The sequence below is a fragment of the Chelonia mydas genome, chromosome 3, assembly GCF_015237465.2.
Source record: "Chelonia mydas isolate rCheMyd1 chromosome 3, rCheMyd1.pri.v2, whole genome shotgun sequence".
In the NCBI taxonomy this organism is placed as follows: domain Eukaryota; kingdom Metazoa; phylum Chordata; order Testudines; family Cheloniidae; genus Chelonia; species Chelonia mydas.
Window position 1 is genome coordinate 190,204,389 of NC_057851.1, and position 12,847 is coordinate 190,217,235.

At 40.4% G+C, this 12,847-nt stretch overlaps 1 protein-coding gene across 3 annotated transcripts in view; it reads right to left on the reverse strand.

Annotated features, from left to right (window-relative positions):
• Positions 1-3,080: 3,080 nt before the first annotated feature.
• MACROD2 (mono-ADP ribosylhydrolase 2) overlaps positions 3,081-12,847 on the reverse strand; it is a 1,293,068-nt gene continuing 1,283,301 nt past the window's right edge. For all 3 annotated transcript variants that reach the window (XM_043544021.1, XM_027828001.3, XM_037896105.2), the window contains 2 exons: positions 10,261-10,329; positions 3,081-6,986 (listed from right to left, as the gene is read on the reverse strand). In XM_043544021.1, the coding sequence (XP_043399956.1) occupies positions 10,268-10,329 (62 nt within the window). In that variant the 3' untranslated portion in view covers positions 3,081-6,986; positions 10,261-10,267. The remainder of the gene's footprint in view (positions 6,987-10,260; positions 10,330-12,847) is intronic.

The window sequence follows — 12,847 nt, forward strand, 5'->3', positions numbered from 1 at the left end:
CCCCACCCTGCTTCCATCCCTACTCCGCCCCGTCCCTTCCCGCCCCTTCCCCACCCAGTTCTGCCACCTCCCCTGAGTGCACGGTACGCTCGCTCCTCCCTCCTCCCCCCCAGCACCTCCTGACGCCACGAAACATCTGATCCGCGGCAGGTGGGAGGCACAGCGAGGGAGGGGGAGGTGCTGATCGGCGGGGCCCGCTGGCAGGCAGGAGGTGCTGGGGGAATCTAAGTTATGCAACTCCAGCTACGTGTATAACGTAGGTGGATTCGACGTAGCTGAGGTCAACTTACTGTGCTCTCCTGTTGACTTCCCTTCCTCTTCTCATTCCGGTGGAGTACGGGAGTCAATGGGAGAGTGATCTGCAGTTGATTTAGTGGGTCTTCACTAGACCCACTAAATCTACCCCAGTACATCGATTGCCGCAATGTCAATCCCCGGAAACTGTAGACATACCCTTAGAGAACTCCACTGTCAACATTTTGAATATCAGTCTTATAAAACTGCCATGGAAACATACTAGCCCAGCCACATTTATTCTGCCACCTCCCTATGTCAACATAAGTTGTGTGGAGGTGGCAGCTTGAGACAAATTGCAGACTCGCATAATAAATTGCTGACGTGATAAAGTGCATTTATCATACATGTCTCCCTGTCTCATCTGGCTCTGCCCAGCAATCCATCTCCACTGGAAGACCTTGTAACATTCCAAACCTCTAAGCAGCTTTAAATATCTGCCATTAAAAAAAAAATTACCTTGCTAGAGGAATGTTTCCTTCTTACTTTTCCAGAAGTGGAGCTTCTCTCCCAACATTACACCTGCCAAAGATAAGGGATGAATGATATTTGGTCCTACATGAATAAATGATTTAATGTCCTCCTTTTTTTTTCCTCCAGAAATATGACTTCATAACATTTCATTTATATCATTGGAAAGATAGGCTTCCCAACTTCATAATAATGGCGCTGCCTTCTAGATTTTGACGTTTCTGGACATTGAAACAATGACATTTATGCATTGAAAACTATATCTCAGCAAACTACTGTATATAGTTTGACTGTATATAGTTTGACTCATTGTTACTCAGCCAATGCTTATGGGTGGAGGGGTACCAAAAAATCCCAACAATAAACATTCCCTCTCTAAAACATTTCTATAGCAATTCTTTTCTGTAAAATATGTGGCATACAGAATACATGAAGGTGCCAATCAAGCCAATAAAAGATTTATATCACACTATTAAGTATTCTTTTGCTTTCCATTCTCTTCTATACACTTGACTAGTGATTTTAGTGCCCAACTTCATACACCTTAAAATGGTCTGATTTTGAGAAAATGTTGAACACCAGTGCTCTTATAAAATCACTAGTCAATAATGAAAATCTTGCCCTCCCATCCAAACTCCCTCACAGTAGGCCTGACTCTTCATTACTCTGTATTTTGTATTGACATTTACACTAGTGCAAAATGGATGTGAAATGTTACCATTATGATTTTGCAGCACTTTTTCACCTTGATTTGATGTAAACGACTACATAATCACTTGAATCTGGCTTTATAGTTAATAAATCTGTTTGTTTATTGTACCTGAAGAAGTGCATTTGGTTTGCAGTGTCTCAAGAACTCCCCTTGGGAGAACAAGCCTGGTACATACCGATTTCTTTGTTACATTAACAAACTTATATAAGCTTTGTGATAAACTCAGGACAGACAGCTGCAAGGGCAGGGTGGAAAACAGTCCCAGAAGGGTAAAAGGCCCTCCTCCCCAACAACTGAGGAGGGGTGACTACAGATCCATCAGGTTCAGCTGAGACGGGGTTACTAGAGATCAGTTAGGATCAGCTGAGAGGGAGTTACCTGAGGTCAATTAGGATCAGCTGATTCCAACTAAGGGCTGCATCCTTAACTCAGGCAGGAGAGTTAAACCCCCCGCTGTTGGGGAGAGGGGGAGTGGGGAAGTCAAGCTGCCAGTAGGTGAGGAGCAGCAAGACAGCAGGCCTTCCCAGGAGGGGAGGCTGCATTCCCTCCCCTAAGGGAGAAAAACAAGCCTAAAAGATTGGCTGAGAGAAGGAGCGGACTGCCCTTGTGCAGCCAAGAGGGACTGCTTTATCCCCAAGCCCATCTTGCCAAGGCTAAAAACAGCTGAGGCTGGTGAGACTGAGAAGGCCCTGTGATGGGTTGGATCACAGAAACCGCCTTGGGAACTGCCAACTGATGTGCCAAGACTACTTCTGCCCCTGCTTTCCTGCCCTGGCAGCTTAGGGCTTCCGTGCCCTGCTTGGTTTGAGCCAGACCCTGCTAGCCTGCTGCAAACTAAGACCCAGGTCTGAACGACATCCCCTAACAGCTGTAGTCTCAATTGAAAGCAGCTTACAAAAGTGTTCCTGTCTTTAACACTCAGATGCCCAACTCCCAATGGGGTCCAAACCCCAAATAAATCCATTTTACCCTGTATAAAGCTTCCCCCCCCCCCCACTGTTCCTCACACGTTCTTATCAACTACTGGAAATGGCCCACCTTGATTATCACTTCAAAAGGTTTTTTTTCTCTCCTACTGGTAATAGGATCACCTTACCTGATCACTCTCATTACCGTGTGTACGGTAACACCCATTGTTTCATGTTCTCTGTGTATATAAAATCTTCCTACTGTATTTTCCATTGCATTAATCTGATGAAGTGAGCTGTAGCTCACGAAAGTTTATACTCAAATAAATTTGTTAGTCTCTAAGGTGCCACAAGTACTCCTGTTCTTTTTATAAGGTGCAGAGTGACAGAGAATCAGGATCGGTATATCTGCCAGGATTTTTATGAAGTCTCTAGTTTAGTAATATGATTAAACTGATCAACCTCTCCCCCTTTAAGCTGAAAAGCTTTCATTTCACTGCCGATTGTTTTCCAAAAATAAAATCCTTGAGCTTTATCGTTTTCTTACAAGAAATAACTAGCAGATGACAGATACATTTAAATGAGGAATCTGAAGTGCATAGTTACAACCAGATTCAAAATCTGAAATGAACATTATTAATCACAAAATTGACTTGCATAATCAGCAAAGTTAGAAAAACACAAGCAGTGCAGTCTTGTCCTCAGAACAAGTTTTTATTAACATTTTGCTTTAACAAACATTGTAGTATGAAGGCATCATTAGTTTAAGTTTTCAGATGTATGGCACAGACAAAGGAAAAAACAACAGATTCATAAGGAAATTCAGCATGTAAATCTCAGATTAACAAAAGAGACGTGTTAACCTATTTAGCCACTATACCGTATATTTTGCAAGCAACAGACTACATTTATTTGCATTTAAGTAAAAACATATTTTTGATCAAGAAAATTACATTTTTCTGACTTTCCTTTATATCACAAATGTCAGGGTAAGGCAAATCCTTGATGAATCGTATGATAAAAACCCCTATTCCCCAAGAAAATATATCCAACATATTCTGCTAACTTTGTAATTTTAAAAGCAAAGCAGACATGCACTGCATATAGAGAAATATCTTTTTCAATCAAATGCATAAAGCAGAACAGTGTTAATTCACAAAGAGGCTTTTCAGCGCGCCATAGAAAGATTTACAGTTAGCTGTAGTGAATAATATGTGACCCGATATTACAGACAGTGTCTCAGACATCTCCTTTGTAAGCCTGTATGAAAGGAAACTTGTCCGTCATCAGAGCAATCGCTAGCTGGAGGAAAAATAGATTGATGCTCCTAATTGTAGAATAAGCACTTTTTTCAATTGGAACAGTGAAAGCATATTCTAATATTTGGATGCAAACGCCACTAATTTAGGGGTTCTATTTTCTATACAGAACATACTGTGATAAAAATTTTAGTTGTTAACCAAAACCCCTGTTATAGTGGCATTAATCCATTTCCGATATTTATTCTTCTACAGAGCCGACTCTCTACTTCTGTAGCTCCAGCAAAATCAAAGGTGGCTGCATTCAGGGTGCACCAGTCCAGCAATAACCAAAGAGCTCAGAATCAAATCGCCTAACTGTGCGTACATCGTTTTATTAATGTTTTTTATTAAAAAATCCTAAACAGATGCAACCCCAAAGCCATATTGACAAAAAAGCAAGGAAATCAAGCTACACACTGAAAATTGGACTGTTAAGATTTAATCAACTCATACATTTTCTTACTCTACACTTCCTGCCTGTGCTTCACACTTGCTGCAGAGTCCTCAGGCAAAAGTTTCACAGCTTCAAAGAATCACTGCTGTTAAAGAGAACCAAGGTTAAACGAGGGTAGCAATGAAATTACTGTCACGGGTTATAAGGCGTCTCTAACCTGAAGTATTTGTGGAGTTAATTATTTTTAATATCAGTCAGTACTGCCAAGGAGTTTAAGGATTGTCTTGTCTCTCTGTATATTTTTGAACACACCTCTTTAATCAGCCTCTCGCATTGATCTTCCTTGTCTGCTCCTTGCTGAGCCTGAATCTCACTAACGTTGAGGATACACAGCTAGCAGCAGCCTGCAGTTCTCTAGCGTTGTACGTGGAAGACTGTGAAAATCATACATGTACAACTTCAGAATTAAATACGTAGGACCAGATCCATGCCTTGTGGATATTGCCCTACCTCAGCCCCACTCAGTGGAGCTGTGACAATTTAAAACTGAAAATCTGGCCCACACAGTTTCCCACCATGCTTTAGAACGCTTACACCAATTGACTTTCCAAATGCTTTATGGAGGAGTTTCCCTAGCTCTACAAACAAAGGGAGCCCTTCAATCTTTGCCTTTTTAAAGAGGACACACACAAATGGAGGATTAACATTATTGTTACCCAGTACATTTATCTTTTCCCTCAGAAACGGTATTGGTTCTGTTATGACAGGCTATTTAAAGAGAAATCATTTGATAATGAAACATACTGTATGTGCATCATGCAGATACACAAGCTGCTGGTCCTTTGACTGCGGCAATTGGAATCAGCCAGAAACAAATGTAGGGACAGAAGGAAAATAACATTCAGGGGTGTGGTCCCGAAGATACCTTCGGTCAAGCTAACAGGAATGGAAAAGGAGAGAGGCATAGAAGCGTCTAAGGGTAGGGGAAGGGATGTCCAAAATGCATTCTGACCCCACGTAGCAAGTATAGTATAATCCTGGCACTGTTTTAACAGGCACTAACAGGATTAATTACATCTGAAACCTAGTTTATTTCAAAGCTGATCATGCTCAAAAAGAAATACCTACTAGCCTCCAAACAGAAATCCAAAAGCGTTGGAAGCCCCCACCCCATGTTCCCTAACAATGCCACAGGAAGTGACTGCAGACAATGCCCTCCTCCCCCGTGGGATCATTAAGTGGCGCCAATGCTAGAGGCACATAAAATCAGCTCATTGGAAGATGTCAGGCACTCCTAGTGGCCACACTCCCAGAGACAAATCTGCAGGTCTTGTTTTAGATCCCGGTTCGTCCCGTCATTATTTCCCATCAACCTGCAAATGCCAGCAGCCGTCAAACTGTTTATATACATATAGGGCTCACAGTTATATCAGTGTGAACTTGGCACAAATCCATTGATCAGAATAGGACCAATACATTTCAGTCTCCTCTCAACTTTTTTTCTTTTTTTTGCATGTCAGTCAGTCATCATTTCAGGATTGGGGGAAAGAGCGTACATATTCAAGCAAAACCAGAATCTCGGAATATTTAAAAAAAAAAAGCTCTAATTGTTTTTAACACCATTATATTTTGCAGAACATCAGACCCTGGACACATGCTGTGTGCTCCTTCAGTCTCGTGTATCAATTTAATTTACAGTACTGTTGAAAAAATGTACATAAGCCCTCTTTTCTGAATGCAGCACTTGCTGGCAGAACAAATGACATATGGTAAAACATTCTTAACGAAATAACTGTTAATTGCATTTTTAAAAATCATGCATATGCAGTAGAAAATATAATGAGGGCTGACACAAGGTACAGTGAAGTTGTTAAAGCCATAAACTATATTTAAAGATGTGCTGGATGCAGAATGCCTGTTATCCTCCATTACTCACAGGCTGTGCAAAGTATTAGTTGCCCACAGGTACTTTAAGTACCCACTTAAAATAATTATTTACTTTTAGAAGTGCAAATTCACTAGAAGAGAACAGAATTGATGCACTAACTGTATTACTTTGCATCACATGCTGTGCTATGACCAGAAGATTTAAATAGATCAGCAATGGGCAACAGACGTCTCCATTCTCCCACTGAGCAATACAGCAATACGACATCCTGAAGCATCCAGATTTCCAAGTTTATAGTGTGAAGCTTAGGTTGGATTCTACTGTGCACTAGGAAACACTCCTTCTAGCTCTTTTACTATCTCCATAGTGGCAGGGGTCATTGTTCTAAAAGCTCTAAATATTTTGCACTGGCACTTGCAGTCAGGAATTCCTGACTGATGTTGCTGGAGTTGGGCACTGGCTATAACTTCACTATCAATACAGGGATAGTTTGGAACAGCTGTTCTTAAAATTCCTAAGATACACAGTGTTCTGTGATTTATGATGCTTTGTGGCAGTCCACATCCTCAAGCCAAAGCCCCAAATTTATCCCAGAGAATCCAAAAAAATCCCATTCCCACCAGTTGCTTGGATGATGTGCCCTCATTGGGAAATGAGATTCAGAGGCTAGTGATAGTGTGTGGGGGGAGAGGGGGGGGAGAATAAGCATCTCCAATATTACCCAGGACCTAGAAGTTGCTGTAACTGCCAGGACAATGCAAAAGATTGCTTGAAGTGGGACATCATGACCAAAGTAGGGAAGCTTTTTTTTTTTTTTAAAACAGGTTTACAGAACAAAATGCAATTGAGAATTAAGAGGAATTAAAACAAACATTCATTTTCCCTTATCTCCCTTCCCCTCCCATCCCATGGGGCACCTTCCGATGCGCTTTCTGCCGATAGTTAGAATGATGCCATACAATGCTAATGACTGCCGTTCACGTTTCACCCCATTGTTCTCTTCTCTCATATTGTTCCTCTGTGATGGGGAGAAAAAAAAACGATATAGTTCATTTAATCAAAATCAAAAGTTTTCAGAGACCCAAATGGCTAGCTGGGTCTTTTTAATACAGTTTCCTCATGTCTCTGTTGCCAAACACACGTGCAAAATATGGGAGGCATGTAACAGCAGTAAAATAAGACACTATTATTTCTATAGCATCACATGTATGGACAGTACTTTATAAACACATAGGCAAGCAAGGTGCCATGGAAGTATTTGATAACACAGTCCTCAAACAGGGCTAAAATAAAGAGGCATGAAGCAGCTGTGATTTTGGCACTAGCAGCAACAAAGTGGCCAGGAATCAACCAGGGTGATGTTATGGCTGTATGCATTAATGGTGCTGATGGCTGGCATTATTGTGTAACAGTGATTAGAAACTCAAAAATTCCATAGATTCCAAGGCTATAAGGGACCCTGGTGCTCATCTAGTCTTATATCCTGTATAGTAACGGCCACAGAACTCCTCCCAAATAATTCCTATAGCATATTTTGCATTTTTTAAAACCAAAATGCTGAATAATGTGTCTTATGTTTGTTGTAATCAAGGGCATAGTAATCATGCAAGAGTTCTTAGGGATTTTTGATATGCATTTTGGGAATAGTGTATAGAACGCTCTTAAAATAACAGTAAACCACTGTCCCAAAGATATCTGCTTGGTCCTAAAGATCCTAGAGAGTTCAGAGCCTTTAAAGTTTAACAAGATGATCGATTTTTCACTGTGTGGACCTGGCTGCTTGCAATCAAAGCAGAGCGGCAGTATGGTTTGGGGGACTGAGCAAACAGCTGAACATAATTCATGCCTTAGTTTTAATCCTGGATCTGTCATTGAAATACTACAGAGACTGGGCAAGTCACTTCACCCCTCCGGCTCAGTTTTCGTCTCTGTAAAATGGGGGCAGTACTGCAGTACCTCACACTGGAATTGAGAAAATTAATTAGTTGAATGCTAAATATTGTATTATTAATGCAAGCTTCACTTTCATAGAGCAGAGTTTAAATGATCTCATCCCAAAACATATGCATGTACTAATTTTAGTGAGAAAACAATGTATGAAAGACAAATTTCTTTCCATTTATGTGAAAGCAGTTATAGCTGATAAATATATTTTTAAAATCAATGACGGTATTAGCCTTTTAATCTATTTTTAAATGGTAAGCGTTTTAACAGAATGCATAATCAGAAGCTAAGAAAAGGTGAAAAAGAAAGGGAGAACTGCAAAAGTAATCCTTAAGATTTTTTTTATTTTTGCTTCACTACTTTTCAATGGGGATCCCATCAGCCATATTTCTCTCTCTCATGCAGTATGGCAGCATATTGTCAATATACTGACAAGGACAAAGGGGTATACACTGTAATAAGACCTTGCTTTTTAAATCTCTGTGACACAGCTGCTGTGGTCTTGAGCTACATGAAATCCCATTACGAGCATAAATAACACATCTTGCTATATATGATATTGGAATCTTATAATAGCCCTATAAAGGGGGAGAGGTGTGTAGTAATGCTTTGAAACTGCATATCTTCAGCAGGGATCAACATTTTCTTTTGTAATTGGGGTGTGCCAGGGACTTTTTATCTCTAGCAGATTACTCATTTTTATTGAGGAGTCAGACTGTTTATTGTCTATGAACATAACTATTCGTTTCCATTTCTGCTGCAATAACAATTGTGCACTCGTGCAATGGCACCATCATTCAGTATATAAAGCAGTAAAGCTCAAAAAGGCAGCCAACTGACTTCAGCCTTGTTTTACAGGAGTCTAGTTAGAAGTGACGTTAGGCATTGTAGAGCCAAGGGCATCAAAGCCTCATGACACAAACCTGTTGTTCCCAGAATACAGATTTCAGAGAACTGAACTTAATTCCAACTAGTATAAATTGCTTTTCATTTTCCTAAGCAATGACAAAAAAACATTCACTCAGTTACTTTTCCATTGCTAATATTGTTGCTATCTGGGTTCTGTTGATCTAAGACCATACACAGTCTAAATACATTATAGTTGCAGAATGCTATTATATTATTTATGTGACAATTAATGTCACATAATTAATACTTTCCCCCATTTTGCTTTTTCTAATTCTGTATATTCTAATTAAGGTGACCAGATAGCAAGTGTGAAAAATCGGGACACTTTTTTGCGGGGGGGTGGGGGTGGGGTGTAATAGTTGCCTCTGTAAGACAAAGTCCCGAATATTGGGATGGTCCTGACAGTATCAGAATATATGGTTACCCCAATTTTAATCATAGTATCTAGATCTGTTGTAATAATTGGGCCTAAACATGAGATTAACTGTAAAAATGTGCAAAAATTCATAACATGTCACAATAATCTATTATAATAAACATTGATGGGAAAAGGTATGAAAAGGAGACAGAAAAACTAAATGAAAGGACATAATGATGTAGTTAAAGGATTACGTTAAAATCATTCTTAGTAAAAACAGAAGATGTGGAACTGGAAATTAACGAACCAAATTGTGTGAGTCTAATATTAGCCTAATTGGCGGACAAAATAATGAGCACCTGGGCTGTTCCATCCACCACTCCCTTTTTGGGTCCTGAAAGAAAGAGACTTTGTGGGCAGAATATGGAAGAAGAGAGAGAGGCTGCTGGAGCAGCTTTACCATCATGGTTGCCACCCCATTGGGTAGCACACTGGACCTTTTTCATCCTAATCCTGAGGGATGTCCTGACCAGACCAGGCCAGAGAGATGGACCCACATGACATCACCCTCCCTACCAGCTCCAGCTGAATCCCAGCCCCCTCCTGGGATGAAACAGGACTGGACTTTAACAGCAGCAACTCCAGCTCATCGCAATAAACGTCTGCTCTTTTCCCCTAATAAGACCATTATTGCCATTTTTGATATCATCTAAGGGACTGTCAAACAAAGGTGTGTGTTTTTCTTTCTAAAAATTCTCTCCAGCTAAAGGAACACGAAATCGTGTTAAAATGAAAGCCTTATTTAATGCTTTGCATTTCAAATGCTTTAACTGTTTTCCCTTCTTTTCTGTATCTTTAGTAAAAGGTTAAAAGGGTGTTTAATGGTGTGTTTGCTATGGTACTAAGCAGGCTGAGGTCTCTGTACACCAAATCCCAGACCTTGTTTAACGCTGTTTAATGTGAGACAGTGATTGGGTCATGTTTACACCTTTGGGCCATTAATACAACAAATCTTTTTTTCCAGACAGAATCTGCATGGATATGCATACTTGCAGTGAAACGCTGGTCGTAGGAGACTTACCTATTTGTTAATCTTCCGGCTGCATTTCTGAAAGTTCATTTATACTTTCAACCTGACTATTCATTTCAGCTGAAAACAAAACAATAAGGTTGTCAAACTTCAGTCAAGTTCATCCTGGCAAGTAATAGCTGCTCCTAACCTAAGCGAATAGAGCACTAAAATATCTTTGCTGTAAGTCTTTGTAGCTTTCTCTTATATAAGATCATCTTAACGGTTTCCTTATTTAATGTAGATTATGAACAGTTCTGTAATAAGATACACATCAAAATTATTAGAGAACCTCTGAGTCTAGATTTCACCCAGACTTTTGGTTAGATCTGAATTTTCTCAAAGTCTCTATAATAGCCCAAACAAAATCTTGGATTTGAATGCCTTAAACTTTGGGAAAAGTTTGGGTCTGGATTCTGACCTGAACTTCAGAATTTGGACCCATCACTAATTACATCGCAATTAAATGCTGATCTCACATTTTTTAATGGTTTAAATAGTGTAACATTAAATAATAAAAAAGCATCACACACTTTTCATTAAATATAAAAAACAAGGTATAATTCAAAAGGAAGGCTGTCTCACTCTCTGTATAGTGCCAAAGGAATCACAGAACATATGGCACAGGAGATTTGTTCATGGGGTCCTAGCTATGCCTAAATAAAACGGGATGATTTCAGTGTGCACTCTCAGCCTTTGTTCTGAACTGCTTTATTTTTGTGGGTTTTAACGAGACTCCTTATGGTAAACCCATTTTTGTCGTTTATTTTTATGGTAGTATTTAAGTGTTTGGTATGGGCATTTTTGTGCATCCATTGCTGACAGTTGGAGTCTCTTGGGAAAACCATAGCATCCAAATGAAAGTTTTGAAAACTGAGCAAAAAGGAAAAAATGTCCTGCTTCAATGTCGCGGGGTGTGAAGCTCCTTCTGACTCAATATCATGTCAATACACCTGGTCGGGTTTTGATGAGTTATTTGTGAATGATTCATCGTGCATATTCAGAGAAGACGCGGTAATAGCTCCTGTGGTGTATGGAGTGAATGTGTAATAGGAAAAGTATCCACTCCAGATTATGGAGAAATGATGGAACATGTGTTTAGCTATGGTTTGTGGATTACTCTTAATAGGCTTTTGCATAGCAGAAATGGAATGCACAATCAAAACCCATTAAGGAAAGGAGCCATTGTGCGTGTGCAGTAGCAGCTTTTTCAAAACCTCAAAATGTCAGCCAATTTAATGTGCTTGTTTTCCTGAGAATACCAAAAGACCTAGTTCATACGCTAGACTAATTACTTGTGAAATTTAATTCATTTCATTTTTAATTAAATGGATGTTTAGTTATATCAGACCAAAGCATCAAAACCCGGTAAGTCTGCCTTCATTTTTATTCCTGTGACAAGCAGCCAATCATCTCCCTGTGGACTGTGCAATCCTGCTCAGATGTGGGGGGGTGGGGGGGTGCTGGGGGTGCTGATGGGGAGATATACTTCACATTTCTCAGCAACCTCTTTGGGCGATTACGGAGCAGCACTGCAGGCTTTGACGACAGTCCCATCCCATCCTCCTAGAGCTAGACTGAAGGTTGCAACAAGGACTCAAGGATTACAGTGCAGAACAGGGGAGCTCCACCGGACTTCGCTTGGGGTGCAGAATACCCACCAGTGAGAAAAACAAAGCCCTGCATGGACACAGTTCAGAAACTGTGTAAATTAATTTCACTCCCAGGCAGAAATCTTGACTGGAGGTTCTCTGCCAGAAGTGGGCTTTGTCAATCCCCTGGACAAAGAGGATGCAGTGGATATACAAATGCAAGAGCAAGTCCTGAGAAGTGCTAAGCACCTGTAAATCTCATTGAAGTCTGTTCCTGAAGTGGGGCTAGTACACCCTGCTGTAAGAGCAAGAGTGCTATTCCAGTTCCCTTGAAGTTACTGGGAATTTTGCCATGGACTTCAATAGGGCCAGGATTTCACCCAGGGTTGGAGAGCTTCTAAAACAATCAATGGGTCATACTACAGTAACATAACCTTACAAGTGTCATGGAGGGGATAGGTTAAGGGCCTAGGGTGTTTTGTTCTACGTACCAAAAGGAGCACCTTGTAAGTCTGAGGCTCAGCCTCACAGGGCAGGTTGAGAATTTCACTGAGGTTGAACATAAACTCAATGAACATCAAATGGGAAAGGGATTTTTAAAAAAAATGAAGATGGGAATTTCCCTACAATGTTTCTCTGTACAGAGTCTCCAAAATTGTCCCTTTAAATTTTTGTGGTTTTGGATCACTCCTCTGAGTCACTAACACTTCTCCCCCCAGCAGCGGGCTCCTTTGTGGCTCTCAACATTACTAGAGAAAGATTTTCCCATAGCTGGAGAAGTGAATGCATTCCCAGTCAGAGGAGAGAGGGAAAGCTTCGGAATAACCAAGCATATGGCCCATATTACGGAAAGCACGTCAACCGCCATTGGCTATGCTAGTGTGCCTCGGAGGTGGGGCATCCTCTCACAAGCAATGAAACTATTTGCTATAGGGCAACTAGTCAGGAGTGGCAGTTGATAATCTAAATAGAGAAGATGGATAAAAGGGGAAGAAGAGAAACCTCTT